The following is a 22,266-nucleotide window of genomic DNA, read 5'->3' as shown; positions in this document are numbered from 1 at the left end:
ACGATCCCCTCACTTCCACTACAAAAGAGATAAGATAAAGAATGTATGGCAATCATTTTGTATGTGCTTTCTATGTGTACTCGTGCGGTACCTAAGCAATAAAACTGTATGCTTGATTTTGTACATGCACAGGTTTGTACATTACAGCTTTCTTCCTAGCAAACAAAAGATATTGGTCCATAAAAATGATTACGTACTGACACAGTGATATGAGCCCATTTGGTATGCCAAAGCTTGTGTTTTTGGAACTGCAGCTGTAAATTTGTGTTGTAAAATTCTTTTTCTGGCATTGAAATGACTTGCACATTTTGTAAAATGCACACATGCATATTCCACATTTTGCATGACATGGTATACTGTCTGGTTACACAATGCTTTGTTTTGATTTGGCTAATTGAACGGTATATTTCAGATCTGTTTGTAAAGAAAATATCATTTTGACCCTCACAGGTACATCTAAAATAATGGGAATTAGGTAGAAAGCCTTTGTAGCCAAAGTCTTAACATTTGACTTAGACCTTGCAATGACATGGAAAGTCTAACTGATACAGTATTAAATGAAGGGGTAGTATTTTCTAAGTGTCCTTCCCTTTGACTATCCCATATACAACAATGAAAACACCCATGCAAATGCTGATCTTTCCAAAAGCATTCTGGGGATAAACATCATCTGAATATCTAATAGGGCAGTTGATCTTGAGCCTAACAGACTTTTAGGAATCTCAGTCTAGGACAGTCCATTCATGTTATAAGGTTCTATTTCTGCTAAATGATTTATGTATTCATATATGTATTTATATATTCATATATGTACTTATTTATTTATCTTGTTTATTTCCACCAGTGTTGTGAGAAAGATGTATATCATTGAGAACTTGCAGTCATTTTTGCTTTATGCGTTTATGATTCTTCTGCATTTTGCATCTGAAAATCATCATGCCATTGTAGTATTCATACTATGATTACCTTTTACACTACCTCAAGTCCCCATATTTCCATCCAGAGAACTACAAGGGAAATGCAAATGTAGGGGAGACGTGGAATATTGAATATTTATAGTTTAACTGTTCCAGCATCAAAGAGCCTATTTGTCAGTACTAGAGAGTACAGAGTTTAACTGAAATACTGCTCTTCATAGACTATTATATGTGCATCTTTGTATGTGTGTTTGAGAAAGACTGAGTGTATTTGTGTGTATGTGCATTATTTTGTGCAATATTTTTTGGGATTATACAACTATGTGCATCTGTTATTTCTCATGAAAAAAGGATAGCATTATTAATGCTATAATAGCAGCTTTAATGGCTGTAACCACACAGGGTTTTTTTTTCTTTTTTTTTCATCCCTATTAACATTCCAGAGTTTTATTCCAGACTGGCTTTAAACAAGGTCATATGGAAGAGACCATGTGCATCAGAATTCATTTTTAAATGTTTGTGTCTCTCTGGCTTTTCATGGCCAACTACAGTTTACACACAACACATAATAATGACAATGATAATACATCATGATAAATGTTTATCAAAATACAGATGAATTACATAAATCTACATGATTACATGAGGCAAAATAAAGTTTATTTGAATTAACTGTACTGATAGTTTAAAAACTGAGAAACTGTAAGAATTAAAACTTTATGTCCCCATTATTTAGTCAGTTGTTTATTCTCTCTCTCTCTCTCTCACTCACTCATTGTTTCACACCTCTAGCCCACTCTCTGTTTCTTTCACTCTGTCTCTCTCTCTGTATGTGTCTCTCTGTATCTCTGTTTTTCCCTCTGTATGTGTCTCTCTCTCTCTGTTTCTCCCTATGTCTTTTTGTATCTCTGTCCATCACTCTGTATGTCTCTTTCTGTGTCTCTCTCTGTCTCTCTGTATGTGTTTATCTCTCTCTGTATCTGTTTCTCTCCCTCTTTTTGTATCTGTATCTGTCTGTGTCTCTCTGTCTAACTGTATGTGTCTCTCTCCGTATCTCTTTCTCTCTGTCTGTTTCTCTCTGTCTCTGTATGTGTCTCTCTATCTTTCTCTCCGTATGTATCTCTGTCTCTCTGTATTTCTTTCTGTTTCTCTGTATGTTTCTCCGTTTTTTCTCTGTCTACATGTATCTGTCTCTCTGTTTCTCTCTGTATGTCTCTATGTCTATTTCTCTGTCTCTGTTTTTCTGTTTTTATCTCCGTCTGTTTCTTTCTGTTTCTCTGTCACTCTCTCTCTATCTCTCCTTCTCCTTCATATTAGTGTATGCATGTGTTTAAACCCTGTGTTGACTTTCATGATTGGTTCCTTTAAGCGTTTACATACATACAGCGAGTCAGAAGGTCACGTCCTTGAGAATCCAATTCAGTGTACTCATTCAGTTATAGGGCCTTTATATTGAGGCTTTAGGGCATGTTCTGGAGCCTCTGTCTCCTTCTGATGTTGCTCCAATAGGGAATAGAGATAGCATCGTCCACTTCCCAGACACAGCGGCCACAGCTCTGGATCAATCTCTCTTTCTGTCTCCCTCTCCATCCCCCCCGCTGAGCTCACTGACTGACACACTTGAATGTTTAGCCTACACTCCAAATCACAGCATCACCAGAGCAGAGTCATACAGTGAGGAGGGGGGTTCTATCTGGACGTGTCTGGGAAAGGAGTGAAAGGAGTGATCACTGTTGAAAATAGCCCAAAAGGTGGTAGTAGACCAAAACAGATTCTAAATTCTGCATACAGTGTGACACCTGGGTTAATATGTTGTTCAAAATGAAGAGATATATATGTGTTTTTACCTTAGTGTCTATATTTTTGTTGAGAATCTTTCTTAAAATAGCTCTTCCTGGGAGAAGGGCTGTACAGTGCTAGCCAGGCTAAGCCTCACCCTATTTGCATACAAATTGACCAGCTGATCCCTGCCATCCTGACAATGCAGTCTGTGAATATGCACACTGCTATTTCTGCTAATTATGGCATGATCAAACATTTCCCTTCTTATGACCAAGATTTTCAAATCTCTGAGCATTTGCACTGCACACGGCTCCTCCTCTTCTGCCTCTTATTTGAGTGCGTAGCCTGATGCCCACGAAGAAGCGCTGGAGAATTCTGTTACCATTGATTTATTGGAGGTTCCTCTGGAAGTTTGAAAAGTTTGAATGTTCCTAGTACATCCCAGTGATGTGAATATTAATGGGAAATCAGAGTGCTGACTCATTCTGCATCTGAAACTGGCTGCTTGAGCACACACATGCATGAGTTAAGAACTGGAAATACACTTGACCTCTTACTGCCATTTTCATTTCTCGTATTGAAAACTTATTATCAGTGTGTAGTTTAGGATATCAGCATCTGACTGGGCTAAAAAAAAGCAAAATATGTTCATTGCTTAATTCTGAAGTGCTGCATTGTGGCTGGTGTTTAATTACACACTGCCATCTAGTGTTCATTTACATCATTTGACACTTACTAAAATTGAATTGTTTGGTAATGCTTGTGCTGAGGATTTGCTGTGCATTTAAAACTCTGGCTTGAAGAACATGATGACACACTGGAGGTAAAAGCACAGAGTATCAAATAGCCGAAATAAAGTATTTTGTTGCTAAAATCAGTAAAATCATCTTACTGTCGACAAAGATATAGAATATACAGAAATATAGGCATGACTGCAATCCTGTGATTCATTTGAGCTTGTATACTGATATAGGCAGACAAAGAGGAACTGCAACATACAGGCTACAAGGAATGATCTGCAGAGATTTAAGCAGTGACATTGGGCTGGTATGAATGTCAACACTGTGCTTCCCAAAAGCTCCACTAGATGGTGATACCCTGTGGTGTGGAATCAAATCTTTGTCCTACATTAGCCTATCAAAGAGCACTCATGCTAAGAAGTTGAGTCTTGTGTTGCCACATGCTCCCATCTTATGATTCTGATCCTAGTGAGTAATATTAGGTTTAACTGCGGCCAAGAAAGAAACTCGCATTTCAGGTGATCATCAGTTTAATGGATGGTAATCCAGCTTCAGAGCACTTTCTTCACAAGATATGCATCTTATCAGTCTCAGTACACCAGTGGTCAGTGAGTAGAGGACCAGTGTGAGAGTGCTAGAGGGGAGGAGTGTATGTGTGTGTGTGTGTGTGTGTGTGTGCGTGTGTTGGGGGCAGGGGAGTATCCTGTGCTTTCTGAAGTCTCAAAATCCCTCACCATACCCCACACAATACAGGACTTTGTGTTGATTTACAGCCAACCGTCTCCCACAATACAACAGCTGGCACCCTGAGCTTTATTATAACTCTTTGATAATGGAACTTCCTATCAGCCACAACACAGCTTCCCAAAAAAGTGTGCGATGCAAAACCCAGTGTAGAAGACTGCACTCCCACTTTCTACTGTAGTGCTCTGAGGGGTCTGGATATGGAGGGATGACTCACCAGGTGGAAAGGAATTAAAGAGGAGTGTAGAGAACGGTCACAGTGTGAACGGCGTTATGATGTACTCCAGACAACTAGGCTAATGTAAAGGGTTTCTTTGTTGCTTAAATATATGCATTGGCTGATGAGGGAAATGGTATCTACATGGAAAGGGAGAACTGGGAATGGGGGTTGGGGAGAGAGGTGCAGTTTTTAAAGTGGAGCTCAAGGCACCAGAACAACACGCATTGTGTTGGTGTAGCCGGAGCCAGGGCGCCAGCCAGTGACAACAATCACCACATCACCAGTTTTGAAGAACTTCCTGGCTTTGCCTGAAAAACAGAAAACAGATGGTTAGTATCCAGACCACTGAAACATATAAACAGTGTTAACCGAAAGCCTCTAGATAAATATACAGAAACACAAGTTCAAGTACTGTCTAGAGAAGGGATGTCCAAATCCAGTCCTGGCAGGACGGAGTTCAGTACAGTTTGCTGATTTCCAAGCTCTCACACACAAACTAGACCTGCTAACAAACACGTTTGAGCAGGAAAATCACCAAGCTCTGCTGGACTAAAGTTCCAGAGCCAACAGGTAATTATTCCCTGGCTACACCTACACCATTTCACCCAAATTAAAGAAGTGTCTGCAATTGTCTAGTTGAGGAGTGTAGATCACCATTGATGATGAAACATTCTGTTCCTACAGCTCTAGCATGACAACCCTTCACCAACCCTTCATTATATCTGTGTCCTTACCTATGTCCATGGCGAAGTTGACACGCAAGTCCACGTCCTCAGCCCACACATCATGGGCTGGCTTGTTGTAGAAGATGGGGAAAATGCCACGGTACAGATGGCTCTGACGTGCTGTCTGTCCATTACGGGTCACGGCCAAGATGGGGGCACGAGGTCTGTATTTAGACAACAGATGAGCTGACCTAAACAGAGGGACAGAAGACAAGCCTTTAGACATAATGGGAAAAAACAGCTATAAAGCTAAACTTAAATAATAAAAGATGACAAAATTACTTTATTTTCATTAGGAATGCACTGATTTTGGAACTGTGGGTCGAGGCCAATATTTGATATGTTTTATGATTGGTAAGTGTGATCAGTCTCAAAAGCACAAGGGCACTATTTTCATATAGGATCCTTTCAAGTTTCATGGTTCTAATTTGAGGCCTTAAGAGACCTCTGAAAATGTTCACAGGAAGCTTTTCTCTTCTACTGCTTTGTTAGTAAGTCGTTCACTAGTGTAATACAGATAAATGTGCATTTGAATGTCCTTTATGAAGTAGCGATACTGTTTGTAACTGACTGTACCGGCTGCACCGCAACAGCTGAATGAAGAGTTTAAATTAGACTGCAAAATGTCAGGGTTCAGGCCAGCAAAGGTCAAGTTTGGCATGAGGGAGCACATTTCACATCTCACCCTGGCATGAAACAACACAGAGGACGCGTGTGTGTCTTTGAGCGTGTATGTTTGTGAGTATATATGAGTATGTTCAATATATGTGACAAAATATGTGAGAGTCAAATACATTATACATGAATCATCTTTTTTATTAATAGAATATAATACACTTATGCTGGCTGAAGTACATACGTGCACATACTAATACAGGCTTGTGTATAAATTGTGCATAAAAGTTTTTGTATTTAAACCTGAAGGGTGTATAATTATACTTATACTGTACGTATGTGTTAGTGTGTGCAGATGAGTACACTGTGCTTCTGATCGTACCTGCCAGATTTGGTGAGAACAATGATGGCGCTGGCACAGCACTTGAAGGAGGCTTCCACAGCTCCAATGGCCACAGACTCGCAGGGGTCACGGGTCAAATGGGTGATGCGGCGCAGCTCCTCAAAAACCTGCCTGTGGAACATGGCTGCCTCAGCCTCACGAGCAATCTGAACACACACACGCACGAACAAGGAAGAAAGGGCAGATGAGAATACTGTACATATGAATAACTGACACACACAGTTACTCAACTTATGCCTTCATCTGGACGACTTCTCAAGTAAGAAATGCAGCTTTCTCTGTGTGCAACATGGCTGTACTTTTTGATGGACTGATGGATATTCACTAATATGAGACCTTTTACATACGGTGGCCCTGTAAAAGTATTTGAACATTTAAGCCATACTTTAAACTGTACTAAGTTCATTGTGTGAGGAAACCAAGTGTCAAACCGAGTGGCATTTATTTTAAATGCCTTTTTTTTTTTGCAACATTTTAAATTTTATCAAAAGGCTTCTGGTGTGTTCAGTTATCTGTTGAGCACTTCCTTTGCAGATTTCTGTAGGCTAGCATCCAAAATGCCTTTGAGTTGACGATCACATCAATGAACACAAGCTAACCAACACCATTGTAAGAAAAACAGCCCCAGAATTTACCCTTAGTGCAGTCTGGTTGGAATTCTTTGATGTTTGATGTTATGCTAAAAGTGTTTTTCTCTGAAATTAATATAATTTTGTTAAGCAGTTTACATGTTAAACAAAGTAACCTAAAGAAACTTTACCACTGGCTAACTAGATAAGGTGTCCAAATATTTTTTGAGGCCACTGTCAGTAAGAGCATGCAACATGCAACCATCACATTTCTCTTCATGCTTTAAACTTGTTGAAGTTGTATCAAATGATGAAAAACCTTTGACAACGTGCCAGGCTGTGAGTGAAGTACTCGGAGCGGTGGGGCCTGTTTTGTGGCAGCTCCTCAAAAGCATGCGAGATCAGTACCACCACTGCCTAACGGACAATCTGAGTGCATGTTCCACAGAGGAGATCAAAACACACGAAAAAAAAGGGGACAAGACATGGACAGAAAGAAGAAGAGGAAGGTAGACACACATAGAACAAAGGATTATGAACATGAGCAGTTAGTAAACACTGTAAACTGGCAACAGCACTTGTTCATTTCATTGTTTACATTTATTAGCTGTAGATTATGTTAATTCATTTTTGTACAGGCTACTATAGTGACAATTTTGGGGACTCTAGAGGGCAGACTTACTAATGCCATATTACATTAATACGATAAACAATCTAAAACCAAAGACTGATATTTCCTAAAACTGTAGGCATATTTTAAAATAATATCAAAGAGCAGGTTTTGCCCAAATAATGACTTGACTTGAATGACTTGAAATAGTTTTCTTTTCTACACAATGGTTAAAAGCACAGTGAAACTCTTCGCTCTGCTTTTCTAAAGTTACTCATCACTTTGTTATTGATGCGTGCTGTGGCTTTGTGTGTCAGACAAATAATGTCTTATTTTCTCAGTGATGTGCAACAATACTTTCTCGACGAGTAATGACGCGTTTGTTTTTTTACTTCATTTCCCTATTTTGTCTTACTTAGTCAAAATTATGACAAAATAAACTTCCCTTTTCTCCCATCTCTCAGAAACTGGCTTTCTTACAAAAAGCATGTGAGTCAAACAGGGGTTTATATTGCCGTGGTCATGTTAATTATGATGCTGTTCAGTTGCACGGAAGTACACAAGCGGCTAAATTGGCCACCCCATGAATGCAAAGTGTCAGTAGACCGTTGATCTACTTCTCTTAGTAAATCTGCCCCTAGGTGGAGAACTGAAAAGGCATGTTTCCTCATAACTACAGACTAAAGCTAAGCTTTAGATAGGTTCTTATACACTAGGAGCCAGAAGCATTAGTAAATTAATCAAGATGCAGTCAGACTTCCAAAAAAGAGCACAGTCATTCTAACCTGGTGCTGTGTCCTCACAGATTCCACAGGGTACTCTCCCTTGGCAGTCTCTCCGCTCAGCATGATGCAGTCAGCACCATCCAGTATGGCATTGGCCACATCGCTGCTCTCAGCACGGGTGGGACGTGGTTTCTTAATCATGCTCTCCAACATCTGCCATGTAGGGAGAATTGCCAATCAGAGGACATAATATGCAAACATTTCAATTAAAAAATGTCCAAAAATCAAACACTTCTATTTCCACTTCTACTAAAAAGTGTGTCATTTGTATTTCTTCACCTGCGTGGCACAAGTGATGGGTTTGCCAATCCTGTTGCAGCGGCCAATCATCATCTTCTGAGCCAGAAACACCTTTTCTGTGGGGATCTCGATACCCATGTCTCCACGGGCAACCATGATACCATCGCTAGCCTCCAGAATCTCATCAAATCTGGGCAACAAGGAGAAAAATAGATCCTACTTAAAACAACAGAATCAAAAGAAAACCTAGCCTCTTCACACTGTTGATTTATCTATTTTGTCAGACATAATGTATTAAACAAACCCTCTTCTAGGAACAATGCCAAGGAGGTAACACTCACCTGCGCACACCCTCATGGTTCTCCAGTTTGCTGATGATCTTGATGTCCTTGCCCTTCTCTCCCAGCACTTTCCTGACAGCTTGCACATCAGCAGCCTTGCGGATGAAGGAGGCGAACACCATGTCTACTCCCTGCTCCACACCGAACTGCAGGTCCTGGATGTCCTTCTCTGAGACGGCGGGCAGGTCGATGTTAGCGCCAGGCAGGTTCACACCCTTCTTGCTGCCCAACATGCCACCATTCTCAATCTCACAGTTCAGGAAGTTGTCACCTGGAGCAAAGCCATGGAATGCATTCGATTTTGCACAAATAAACACAGAGGAAAAGAGAAAATCCTGGAAAGCTAGGAACAAAGTCCACCCAATCTAATCTAATCTCCAAATCTCATTACTATGAGCTATTTTCAAGGTCTTTCTGAAGGACAACGTTATAGATGTACATCAGTTAGCATCTCTTTTGCTAGTTTGCTCAGAACTGAACCAGCAACTGAAGCTTACCAATGTCCAGGACCTTGAGGGAAATGAGGCCATCATCAATATAGACCTTGCTGCCCTTCTGAACCACCTTGGTGATGTTCTTGTAATCCAACCACAGGGTTTTCTCATCACAGTTGTCCTTGAAGTTGTCATCCAGTGTCAGCTTGATTTTCTCACCCTTGTTGAGCTTTACCTCCTCAGTGCCACTCTAAAGAAAGAACATAATTTGCATAGATGTTTGAAAACATTAACAAAACTGTCAATATTATATGGTTGTTGCATCTACTCCTCCATTACAGGTATCTCTAGACTGAAAGACTCACTAACGTTCACATTTTGTAATCATTTTATCGATTTATTTATTGTTTTATTACCTTAAACACTTTTTTATTCAATTTTTATACTCAATAATAACTTTTACAATGTAAATGTAAAACTTATGAACTAGACTCAAAAATTTAATTTCAGATAATTTATTCGATATTTTGCAGATTTTTATTTATTATATACAACTCTTAAGAATAAAGGGTTCTTTTCATGTTTCCACAGAAGATCCACTCTTGGTTCTCTAAAAAAAAGCTAGCTTCCTATTAATTATCTGAAAGCTATAAAATTGGACCAGCATACTGAATCCATGTTATACATTTTTCTATAAACCAGATTGCTTTTATATTGTTAAAAACACTGATTCCAAACTTTTGAACAGTGTAGGAAGTAGAATTAAAGCAACAATGTGTCAGTTATAATTATAAGCCAAACAGCTGACAGGAAACCAGGGGTAGCCATGGCTGGTGGTGGGTGCTGAGGGCTAAAAGAAACACTCACGCCCTTGATGAGCCCGGTTCTGATCTCAGGACCTTTGGTGTCCAGTGCAACGGCCACAGGTCTGTATTCAAGGCTCCCAGGTCCAAAGCTCTCGGTGGCTTCACGCACATTCTTGATGGTTTCAGCGTGGTACTAAAGAACAGAGAAGAAGATCTGTCTCACTGAAGTTAAACACTAAGCACTGACTAACCACATCTCAGGAACAGTATTCAGTGTGCTTTAATATCTTAATAAAGACTACAGTGACCTATGATGGCCTCATCCAAAGTGAGGCATTTTTTGTATTGTTGATATTGAAGGTCAAACAGTCCTAGCTATAGCTGTTTTACGTAATCTAAAGTAATCCCCATGTAGCATCTTCATCTTGGCATGTCAAGATAGATGCCATAAGTTTTTTGAGAAGCAATTTATCCTCATGTGACCTACATACATGTTTGCGCTAAGCACATTTGCCCAGTGCTCTCTTCTTCTTTTACCGGTCAGTCTATAAATACACATCAGTGACCAAGTCTGAGTTTTAAATAAGACATATTTGAATGACACCATGAGTACAGTGGTGTGTAACGTGACTTGGGATGGCCTGACTAGAATATCCGAGCTGAAGTTGAGACATAGGTCTTTGGGTGTGTGTATATATATATATATATATATATCAGCACAGTGTGTCTGTAAAGATAATTTTTCCTGTGCTATAATTAGCAGGCCAGCTGACCCCCACACTACAAAGATTTATCATCACTCTCTGTTTTCCAAATGAGGTGCAAAGCCCATATCAATGCCTAGCACAATTTGATTAGCTTCATATTAATTCAGTGGAGTTCAAGAAAATCAAGAAACAGATGAAGCTCATTTTACATTCGTTATGTCTGGCTGACAGTCTGTCTGTAGCACTTAAACTGGCCCCATCACTTTCCATCAGCTTTCACTGCCATTTGTTCTCAGTATAAAAAGCTGTCTGTTTCCCAAATTTAGTTTGGCTGTCTACTTCTCATTTAACCCCTTTTGTTTCTGAAATGTAGCTACATTATATGTTAGAGTAGGGGTGCACAATCGGAACCAGACGAAACTGACAGATTTGTACTCAAAACACAAAATCAGTCAATTTTTATTTCGGCAGATCTGTGTTGTTTATAACATAAATAACATGCAGCAGGCATGTGCACTTGTGCTGTATCTGAATGCTGCTACTGCACCTTTACCAAAATACCACAGCATCATTATGCATGACTCATTGTGCTAAATAGCCAGTTGCCTCTTACTTTTGATGTCTCGCCTTTGTTATATATAATATTTAAACATTTAAATGGCAATTTGGCCCATTTAGGAGCAAATAATGTTGTTTATGTTACAAGTTTGGTTAATAAAAACTACTGGAAATAGTTTCATGTGTTCATTAACCCCACAAAGAGTGAGCTTTGGGTTAAAAAAGGCTAAGGTGCATCCCTAGCTTATAGTAGGTCATAGTACACACTACACATTATGTTAGAACATAAAACATCATTTTCTACCATTTTAGGAACTTGGGAGACTGTGGCCACACTTAGCCAGCAGGACAAGATACCCAGTTCTTCTTCTTTATCAGATGCATTGCATTAGACATGGAATCAATATGTCATCATTTGAAGTAAATGGGTCACTGTATGAATAAAATTCAGTGTGGTTGCTGCTTAGACTTAGAGCAGCAAAGCAGACACATGTTAAGTACATAAATGAAGTCAGTTTTGACTTTCTGTATGAACAAGTTATGACCAAATGAACTGGGAGCTACTGGCTGTGACTTCACTATTAAGAGATAATGAGTGCTCTTGACCTTTAGGAGTCCTCGAACTGAAATACCAAATGTATCACATGAAGGAAAGATGTCAGAGTTGATGCAGTGATGAAATGCAAAAACGGCAAAAGTCACAGCTTTTAAAAGCAAGAGGTCAGAAGTCTACACTAAAGTCGGGAATGACGCCCAAGTCCTCCGTACTATTCTGGAGAGTAAAGTCACTATACGGAGTTCGGAGATCAGAGGGTGAGAAAGCAGATCAACTTACAGCTGCTGACATTTTCAGAGGTGGAAGAGAAATGTCACAATAAAAGAGGCTCCACTACAGAGGACTTGGATCAGGATTTCTATAAAGCTACTTTTACTTACATTGTAAATAATCAGTGTATAAATAAATTTGAATTGGAGTAAATATGAAACATGAGGAGAGACTTTGGAGAACTGCCTTTAGTTACAGAATAAGTGACTTTGCTTGCAATCATTCTGAGCTTCTCTTAGAACCAGGTAAGCTTAGAATCTCTATAATTTCTACAAGGAGGGCCACAGCTGCTGGAAAGAGTTCTTTTTAATTTTGAAGTAACTGTTTTAGTAATACGACACAGGGAGCCTGCACTCATTCCTGAGAGCACCAACCTCGTGAGTTCCGTGAGAGAAGTTCAGACGTGCAATGTTCATGCCGGACTTGATCATCTCCTTCAGCTTCTCCACAGAGCGAGAGGCTGGCCCTAAATAAAGATATAAAGCAAACACTTCAAACTTAAATTCATTGTGTCTGGCGTGAGCATGATATGTTGTACACAATATTAAGCAGAAGGTGGTAAGATTAGAAAGTGTGCATAATGGAGAATAACTAATTCATTCACAAGGAAACTGGTAATAGCAGTAATTGATGGTGAGGGTGTTGCAGATGGCCACTGACCAATTGTGCAGATGATGCCAGTGTTGCGGGACACTGCGGGCTCGGAGTCGATGTCCAGCAGGCACAAGTGCTCCAGGAAGGTGTCAGCCATAGCAGCATGGAGCTGCTGGGTGTGGATGATGGAAGAGCCCATATCCTTAGACTTCGACATGATTGGAGCTGTGTCTGCTGGAAAAGTCCTGGGAGATTAGAGAGAGAGTAATACTGTGATCAGTACTCCTAAATATGAACACCAAATGCAAGGATCATTTTATTCTTGAATAAAAAAGTATCAAGTAGAACTTCTTTATTTACATTTCACTAAAATATGTTTATAAATAGACTGCAAACAGTGAATTAAAGTCACTAGTAATCATTTGTCCTCATAAGAACTTCTTGCTAAAGTGATCTTTCAAAGGCAATGTCTGGCCCAGTCAAATTCATGAAACTGCAACAAACCACATGGTGTATATTGTTAGTACGATAAGATGTTAACTGAATATACAGTGACAGATGGACAACACAACTCACACAAAGTTTGGCTTGAATTAAAGGTATAAGGAGTACTTAAGCCTACTCCTGGACTGGACAGCATTCTGAATGGAGATTCTCCATTTGAAAGTAAAGTACAGTCCAGGACTAGGCTTACTTCCTATCCAGGAAAGTTTATAACAAGTCTGTGAAAAATCTTCATGAGAGTCACCACCACCCGACCTACACTATTCCATCCCAAAGCTGTGTCTAGTCTAAAAAATTTGCAACTTTAGAATAATGAAAGGCTCTGAAATTGGCTTGAACTCAAACTAAATTCAGACTGCTACCAACTAGACTTTAGATTATAGATTTAACACATTATATAATGAACAAAATACAAAATGTACAAAAAAAAATCTATGTTAAAAGTAAACATCCTTTAAGACAGGTGCATTATGAGCAGTTATGTAATGCCCTATGACAGCAGCATGCTGGGAAGCTAACAGGCGGTGCTGTGGGAAACCCCTAAGTATCTAGAGGGCTGGAAATATCTCCATACAGTTTGATTATACAGTTTTTAGGCTGCAGTTCTGAACACTGGTGAAGCAAGCTGAATAACCTGTGACTGAAGTAACTACAGGCCGGTGGCAGTGCTATGTAAGCTGGGTGAAACAAAGACAGGGAGTGTGTTTAAATGCATGACTGCACATATACTCACTCTTTCACACACATACACACAAATCCCAGCACAGGCAAGAGTGGCACGTACTGTTCTTTAGTGTTTTGAAAAAGAAAAAAACAAACGTTTAAACACAGTAATGCCAGCTGACAAGGGTTTTCACCTCAATGCATCAGAAAAGTTCTGATTAGTCTCAGAATGATTTCTGCAGCATAACAAACAGAAATGTCACTTGTATAAATCACAGGAACACACCATTCATACAGCCAAGGCATGCCATTAATATCTAGCAGTGTTAGACTGCTGTTATTAATATGTTCAGTCCTGTTAAATTTCCACAGTCTACTGAAATGCACAGCAGAAAATATAAATCCATAATAGGATTAAACTAAAGCACCACTGATTACTGTCTCAAATTGCAAGACTGCAAGAATTTTTGAAGTATTCTTACATTAAAACTATGATAAATGTGACGGCATGTTTTATGTATTAACTAAAACTAAAAGTAAGTGTACAGAGTCGCTGTTTCTCACCTACCGTCACAGATGAGCGCTGACAGGACGTGTGCCCTTCCAACAGGCGCCGGCCGAAAATAAATCCCTCTACTGACCGGCACTACTTCTCAGAGGGACCATGTTGTATCCTTCCGCGAGTGTTCAGGGTGCTGTTACAAAAAATGAGTGCCTACTACAATTTCTTTATATATATATATTCTATTCATAAAGCGGAATGGTACGTTCAAGGTGAGAAGTGTTATGAGGCCTCGTCAGCGACCAGTTACAGAGGACTATATGATATATTACCCAGCAAATGGATATTTGGAGGTCAGTGTGTGAACTTTTAAACAATGATTCTGATGAATGATCATGTGAATGAGTGAATGTATGAATGAATGAATGAATGTCTTCCATATAGACTTCTTGAAACTGGGCATTTGGGCTAGAGGAGAAAGTCATTTATCAACTGGACATTGTTTTCCGTACGCAGTAATGGCCTTGGCAGCAGCGCAGTGTCATTTTGAAATAATTGTTAATGGATTCATAAGAATAAAAGCAAAGTTAGGCAGAATATACAGCTTTATTTGAAGGTTCCTCTGATGCTCTATAAACCATACATATCTGAGTGTGTGTATTAACACTCTGTGTTTTAAACATTGTATATATACAGGCATGTACATATCGTAGCCCATAGTCATGTAGAGTGTTAATAACAGCTTAAAGGGGAATTTCACCAATGAAAAGAATGAATGGAAAGAAAAAAAGGCTTTGTAATAGGTAACAAAACTGATTCTCTACACTGAGCATATATATAATTTCCATTAATAATATTATTTGTTTTTGTGTTTTAATACTGACATATATAGGGCGAGATATCAATATAGTAAGTGTAACTATAGGCATACATGCTTACACAGTTGTATGTTTGAATTGCTGTATGTATGCTCTAGCATCCTGACATTGGTCCCCTCACTTGTCAGACCAAATATGCACCCTTGCTTTATAGTGTAGGCTGTTGGGAGATGTAGTTTTAGTGGTATTAAGTCACACACACACACACACACACACACACGCACACACACACACACACATCATCTAAACCGCTTATCCTTCTGGGTCGCAGGGGGGAGCTGGAGCCTATCCCAGCTGTCATTGGGCGAAAGGCTGGCATTACTTCTTGAGTGCCACAACCAGGCCTTTATGGTTGGCAGTCTCTAATCTCTACAAACTGAGGTTAAAACCTCCAACCTTTATAAACTATAGATGGCCAGCCTGACACATTACAGCTCCTCTGCTGTGTAAGAAGGGCAGTGTCCTGGGTTCAGAGCTAATTCATCCAAATGTTTTTTTGTTGTTTTTTTTTTTTTGCGTGTGAGTGTAGGTTGGTGCATGTATGTATTTGTGTCTGGTAAGTGTGGTAGAATGACAGAAATAGGAGAACATCCATCAGTAGATGTCTGTCACAGTGTATGTTGCACAGAATCCCCCAAGATGTCATCGGGTCATGCGTGAACAGACGCAGGGTTGGGGTTGGCGGAAATGTTATAGTAGCACAACCAATGATAACACACTTTTGTGTACTATCTTGCCTGCTTTGTTGGTGTTTGTGCCCATTAACTTCAAACTCACAAACTGTGTTAATGGCACAATAAAAAACAACCAGAAAAACAACCAAAAAAGGCATATGGGCACTTTGGGTGGTTTTAATGATATGTGAAAGAGTTGCTCAGTGATTAATAGGGAGGTGATCACATGGTCAGGGATGTTAGACTGTAACCAACTGTATGGACAGATATTGAAGTAGTTCATCACTGTGTGATCAATGTTGTCTCACTGAATCTGTCAGAGATAGAGTATGATTTGCCAGGCTCCACATTTCTAATTCTAGAAATTATTTCAAGGCAGCTTTTATATCTTGCAAGAACACTATCTCCCTCTAGTGGACAGCATTCAAAAGTAGGGCATTCTGTCCTGTACATTCTGTTGTGGCTGTATGTCTATGCTATGCATACAAACAAGTGTATGTTGTCCACTGTACATGCACAGTCACTATGCACTGAGTATACACCCACAGTGTTCTCTGTTCTTCTGCACAGCCTTCAGTGCTGACCTGTTTGAGTAATTTTTCTCTCAGCCTGGTCTCTGATATTCTGATTATTCACCCCACCATTACTCGGTGGCCTTGACCTTTACATTCATTTACATTTGACTTGGCTTGAAGTGGCCTTGGCCAATGCCATTCATTTCACTCTCATCTACTTGCCTGTGCATGTAAATCACAGTTTCTCAATAAAGACTCTAAAACCTAATTTGTGCACCGCTTTCTTGTGGAGAAACTTGCTGATGATGGTTCTTCTGCCTGTGCTCACAAATAAGATCAGCAGACTATAAAAAGATCTATTATAGCCTATGAAAGACCTACACTGTTAGAAACAAATGTACTGTGCAGGTGCATTTACCCTCAAAGGTACAACAGTGATTTCAGTGATTTTGGGGTCCAAGTTAATGTAAAATTATTTTATTCCACTTCATTCTGGACAATATCTGTTGGTCTGTTCATCAAGAAATTTTTACAGAGTGTAAACAACAGCAGTCAGTTTTAAAGCATGTAAAAAAAAAACAAGTGGAGATATTTAGAGCATATATTTTTAATATGAACAAATATTCACTGACTATCTGCTTCAATAAGGGCACCTCCTTGTGTCTACAATGATTGTCTATTTTATCAGCTCCACTTACCATGTAAGTGCACTTTGTAGTTCTACAATTACAGACTGTGGTCCATCTGATTTTCTGCACACTTTTTTAGCCCCCTTTCACCCTGTCCTTCTATGATCAGGACCCCCACAAGACCACCACAGAGCACTATTTGGGTGGTGGATCATTCTCAGCACTGCAGTGATACTGATGTGGTGGTGGTGTGTTAGTGTGTGTTGCACTGGTCTGAGTGGATCAGACACAGCAGTGCTGCTGGAGTTTTTAAACATTGTGTCCTCTCACTGTCCACTCTATTAGACACTCCTATCTTGTTCGTCCACCTTGTAGATGTAAAATCAGAAACAGTAGCTCATCTGTTGCTGCACAATTTGTGTAGTCTTGGTCATCCTCTAGTCTTTCATCAGTGGTCACAGGACACTGTTAGCTTAGGATATTTTTGGTTGGTGGGCTACTCTCAGACCAGCAGTGACACTGAGGTGTTTAAAAACACTATCACACTGCCACCACATCAGTGTCGCCACAGTGATGAGAATAATCCACCCCACTCTGTGGTGGTCCTATGGGGGGTCCTGACCATAGAAGAACAGAGTAAAAGGAGGTTAACAAAGTATGCTACAAAGAGGTGTACATAGTGTAATGTGTATGTACACATATTTTTATTCCATTTGCAAAACCATTGTTGTTTCCAAATTATATGTCCAGCTTTAGTTGCTGCTTCATGTTGAAGGACTGAACTATCCCCCCACAGTTCATCCGAGGGGATGTCAGGCCAAAACTGTCATATGAACAAAAAAGAACGCATTTTCATTATTTAACATTTACAGACCACCAGGACCCTACTCAGAATTTCTAAAAGAATTTAGTGATTTCGCTGCAAACCTAGCTGTGTGCAATGATAAAGTAATGATTGTAGGAGATTTTAATATCCATTTTGAGAAGGCAGATGACCCACTAAAAAGGCATTTACTTCAATCCTAGACTCTGTTGGTATTACCCAAAATGTAACAGGGCCTACACACTACTGTAGTCACACTTTAGACTTAGTTCTGACACTCAGACTTAATATCCTACCGCAAACCTCAGTAATCTCGGACCATTACCTAATTTCTTATGAGCTACGTCTTAGCCATAATACATGTACGTCCCCTCGCTATTCTACAAAACTTAAATTCAAAAGGATAAGACAGAAAAAGCTCGCCCCGTGGTACAATGATAAAACCCGTACCTTAAAACAAACAGTACGGAAACTAGAGTGGAAATGGCGATCAACCAAGCTGGAAGTGTTCCACTTGGCCTGGAAGGACAGCCTTATAGAGTATAGAAATGCTCTCACCAAAGCTCGCTCAGCATATCTGGCCTCGCTGATCGAGAATATTAAATATAATTCTAGAGTACTGTTTAGTGTGATTTCCAGAATTACAAAAAAATCAGGCAGGTATTGAACCACAAATTCCGGCGACTCTCACCAGTGAAGTTTTTATGGACTTTTTTAATAATAAAATCGAAAATATTAGACAACAAATTCAACCCACAGTATTAAATCCAACTTGGCTGTCATCTGACGTGGCTGATATAAAACATAACATAACATAGCTGCAGAAGAAAGGCTTGAAACTTTCTACCCACTCCCACAGCTAGAACTAGAGAAGATTGTCTACTCTGCAAATTGCACAACCTGCACACTTGATGCAATTCCCTCAAAATTACTCAGAGAAGTGCTACCAGTTATCATTTATCCTCTTTTAACTATAGTAAACTCGTCCCTTAGCCTGGTCCATGTACCCAAAGCTTTTAAACTAGCAGTTATTAAACCTCTGATCAAGAAACCAAACCTTGATGCTAGTGTATTGTCTAATTACAGGCCTATTTCTAACCTACCATTTATATCTAAGATCTTAGAAAAAGCTGTAGCCCAACAACTTAGTTCATATCTACATAAGAACCACATACATGAAAAATTCCAATCTGGATTCAGGCCACATCACAGCACTGAGACAGCTCTAGTTAAGATAACAAATGATCTTCTTCTTCCCTCTGATCAAGGCTACATATCCCTGTTGGTGCTACTTGACCTCAGCGCAGCTTTCGATACGATAGACCACAATATTCTCTTAGAAAGGTTAGAAAACATGGTTGGAATCACAGGGCCGCCCTATTATGGTTAAAATCTTACTTAACGGAACGTTATCAGTTCGTAAAGGTAAATGACTTATCTTCCAATTATTCACAAGTAAGATTTGGAATTCCGCAAGGCTCTATTTTAGGACCATTATTATTTACATTATACATGTTACCGTTAGGCACAGTTATAAGTAGCCATGGCATTAACTTTCACTGTTACGCAGACGAGACGCAATTGTACATATCAGCCAAGCCTGATGACAAATACAGGTTAAAGAAAATAGAGGACTGTGTAAAAAATGTGAAAGGTTGGATGTTACGTAACTTCCTCCTTCTAAACAGTAACAAAACAGAGGTTCTCCTTCTGGGTCCAAAAGTGGCAAGAACTAAATTATCAGATTTAACTTTAAATCTCGCTGACTTCCCAGTTATACCAGGTTCAGCAGCAAAAAATCTTGGTGTCATACTTGATCCAGATTTATCATTCGATCAACACATAGGCAGTATCACTAGGACAGCTTTTTTACATCTTCGCAATATCGCCAGAATAAGAAATGCCTTATCGCTGCACGATGCAGAAACATTAGTACATGCCTTTATTACTTCAAGGCTAGACTATTGTAATGCACTACTATCAGGATGCACCAGCAGGAATCTAAGTAAACTTCAACTAGTTCAAAATGCTGCAGCCAGGGTTCTCACTAAAACTAGAAAATTTGATCATATCAGTCCAGTTCTATCATCACTTCATTGGCTGCCTGTTAAATTCCGTATTGATTACAAAATTCTTTTATTGACGTATAAAGCCCTACATGGGCTCACTCCTGAGTACCTGCAAGACCTTATTTCCCATTACGAGCCACCACGATTACTCAGATCACAGAGTGCTGGCTTTTTAATAGTTCCCAGAATTCAGAAGGTTTCATCTGGGGGAAGAGTCTTTTCTTATAAAGCCCCCAAACTCTGGAATGATCTTCCAGAAAATGTTCGGGACTCAGACTCAGTCGCAATCTTCAAATCTAGGCTGAAAACTCACTTGTTTAGTTTAGCTTTTGGTAGTTAATGTTTCCCCTTAGATAAAGGCAGCAGATCCAGGGGTCCATGGACGCAGGGAATTATAGTAAACTGAGACACTGGTGCTGTTGTCCCGCCGCTCGCACGCGATCACTCAGGTTTGTGGACGGTGGAGCGGAGGGATGCCAAATTGTTTCAGGGTGCTCCCGTATCTGTGTGTCCTTTTGGTTCTCTCCTTTTAGTTAAGCTGTTATAGTCAGATCTGCCAGTCATTAGCCACACTCTGGAAATGTTTTACATATTATTATACATACACCCATACAGAACTAAACTAACTCCATCTCCCTACCTTTTTTCCGAGTAAATGACTGCCTACCTGTCCGGCCGGACACTGATGGATGATTGTCTGTCGAGCTCTCCTGCTACCCGCTTCAGACCAGTTGTTCACGCCCCAGTCACCGCCACTTGCCCAGCTACCGCCACCTGCCTTGGACTAGCTGCCCACCCTACACTGAAGTGGACTCCTATTACTCCTATAACTATTACTACTACTACTACTATTACTATTAGTAGTATAATAATTTTGTAGGTAGTTTGACCAGAGGAGGATGGGTCCCCCCTTGTGAGCCTTGGTTCCTCCCAAGGTTTCTTCCTCAGCTCTGAGGGAGTTTTTCCTTGCCACTGTTGCCCCTGGCTTGCTCAGCTGGAGGATTTACATTTCATGTTAAAACTTTGTCCTTAATGGATTTCTGTGAAGCTGCTTTGTGACAACATCAGTTGTAAAAAGCGCTATACAAATAAATTTGACTTGACTTGACTTGATATGATGCCAAGTGAAAGCTCATGCATTTAAGTATGAGTATATAAGGCTGCAGTAATATGCCTTCTGAAAAGGAATCACCTCCATCAGGGGTATTCAGTTCCAGTCCCTGGAGATCCAGCACATTTTGGTGATTTTTCTGCTCTTGGTTTGAAACATTGGTGCAAAAAATCTGTCAGTCACTGGGTTTAGTAGGTGTGTTAGAACAGGGAAACTAGGCTGGACAATGGCCTTCCAGGACCAGAATGTGTATATTGTTATGTCACAGAGTTTTTAGGTACTAAGGAAGATCACTCATGTAATCAGTTGTGTAACTTGTGTGTTGGGTGGACTGGTGAGAGTATTGCTTTCATGGAGAACTTAGTGTGCTATCTTTGGCTCCTGTGCCTGTCACGTGAGATGGCTTTCTCTGCTGCCTGTGTGGGACACAAGTATGAGATTACAAATGCCAAACATATCCTTGACTTAAACGACATACTCACAAGGTGAATATGTTCACTTCTGTCACACAGTCTCCACATCAGCTTTCTGTTTCTGACTGGCTCTGCTCTGTACTAGCAACCCTCCTTATCACATCTCCTTGTGTTTTGATAACTACTCATGCACACCATCACTTCCTATATAAATATAAATATTTACAATTTATACTATTTGCTGTACAAGGTCCTGTGTATCTACACTATATGGAGAAACTATTGGGACACACCTCTTCATCATTGAATTGTTTCATTCAGTCCATTTGCCACAGTATAAAATCAAGCACCTAGCCATGCTGTCTGCCTTTACAAACATTTGTGCAAGAATGGGTCATTCTTGGATGCTACCATTGCGACAAGTCAGTTCATGAAATTTCTTTCCTCTTAGATATTTCATGATCAGCTGTGAGTGGTATTATTGACAAGTGGACGCATTTAGGAATGACAGCAACTCAGCCACAAAGTTGCAGACCATGCAAAATTACAGAGCAGGGTCGCTGAGTCACAAACGCTCTGCTATGTCAATAACTGCAAACCTCCAAACCTTCTCTGCCATTATCATCAGCACAAAAACTGTGTGTCGGGAGCTTCATGGCATGGGTTTCCATGGCCGAGTACCTACATGCAAGCCTTACAACAACAAGCACAATAACAAGGGTCGGATGGAGTGGTGGACCACCACTGGACTCTGGAGCAGTGGAAACGTATTCTGTAGAGTCACAAATCATGCTTCTGTATTTGGTAATTTGATAGACGAGTCTGGGTTTGGCGAATGCCAGAAGAACATTACCTGCCTGACTGCATTG

General features: G+C 39.9%; 1 protein-coding gene across 2 annotated transcripts; it reads right to left on the bottom strand.

Moving 5' to 3' along the window:
• Positions 1 to 3,951: 3,951 nt before the first annotated feature.
• Positions 3,952 to 14,461, bottom strand: pkmb (pyruvate kinase M1/2b). 2 transcript variants are annotated; one of them, XM_036576189.1, is made up of 11 exons: positions 14,352 to 14,461; positions 12,683 to 12,861; positions 12,397 to 12,488; positions 9,993 to 10,124; positions 9,189 to 9,375; positions 8,692 to 8,962; positions 8,390 to 8,540; positions 8,111 to 8,263; positions 6,126 to 6,292; positions 5,138 to 5,319; positions 3,952 to 4,711 (listed from the first exon to the last, which is right to left on the bottom strand). In XM_036576189.1, the coding sequence occupies exons 2-11, from the start codon at positions 12,831 to 12,833 to the stop codon at positions 4,605 to 4,607; spliced, it is 1,593 nt and encodes a 530-aa protein (XP_036432082.1). In that variant the 5' UTR covers positions 12,834 to 12,861; positions 14,352 to 14,461; the 3' UTR covers positions 3,952 to 4,604. The 2 variants fall into 2 exon arrangements, with proteins under 2 accessions (XP_036432082.1, XP_036432083.1); XM_036576190.1 differs by having other exon boundaries at positions 14,348 to 14,373.
• Between the last annotated feature and the right edge of the window lie 7,805 nt (positions 14,462 to 22,266).

The sequence above is a fragment of the Colossoma macropomum genome, unplaced genomic scaffold, assembly GCF_904425465.1.
Source record: "Colossoma macropomum unplaced genomic scaffold, Colossoma_macropomum, whole genome shotgun sequence".
In the NCBI taxonomy this organism is placed as follows: Eukaryota; Metazoa; Chordata; class Actinopteri; order Characiformes; family Serrasalmidae; genus Colossoma; species Colossoma macropomum.
The sequence above is the reverse complement of the archived record's forward strand: the minus strand, read 5'-3'. Positions and strand labels throughout refer to the sequence as shown.

What these genes read in the sequence shown, in the direction of transcription:
- pkmb (XM_036576189.1), bottom strand. Translation starts at nt 12,833, where the DNA reads ATGTCGAAGTCTAAGGATATGGGCTCTTCCATCATCCACACCCAGCAG. An exon ending in CTGTGAGGACACAGCACCAG is followed by an intron (nt 6,293 to 8,110) that starts GTTAGAATGACT and finishes GTGTGTGTTCAG; the next exon opens with ATTGCTCGTGAGGCTGAGGC. An exon ending in CAACTTCGCCATGGACATAG is followed by an intron (nt 4,712 to 5,137) that starts GTAAGGACACAG and finishes TCTGTTTTTCAG; the next exon opens with GCAAAGCCAGGAAGTTCTTC.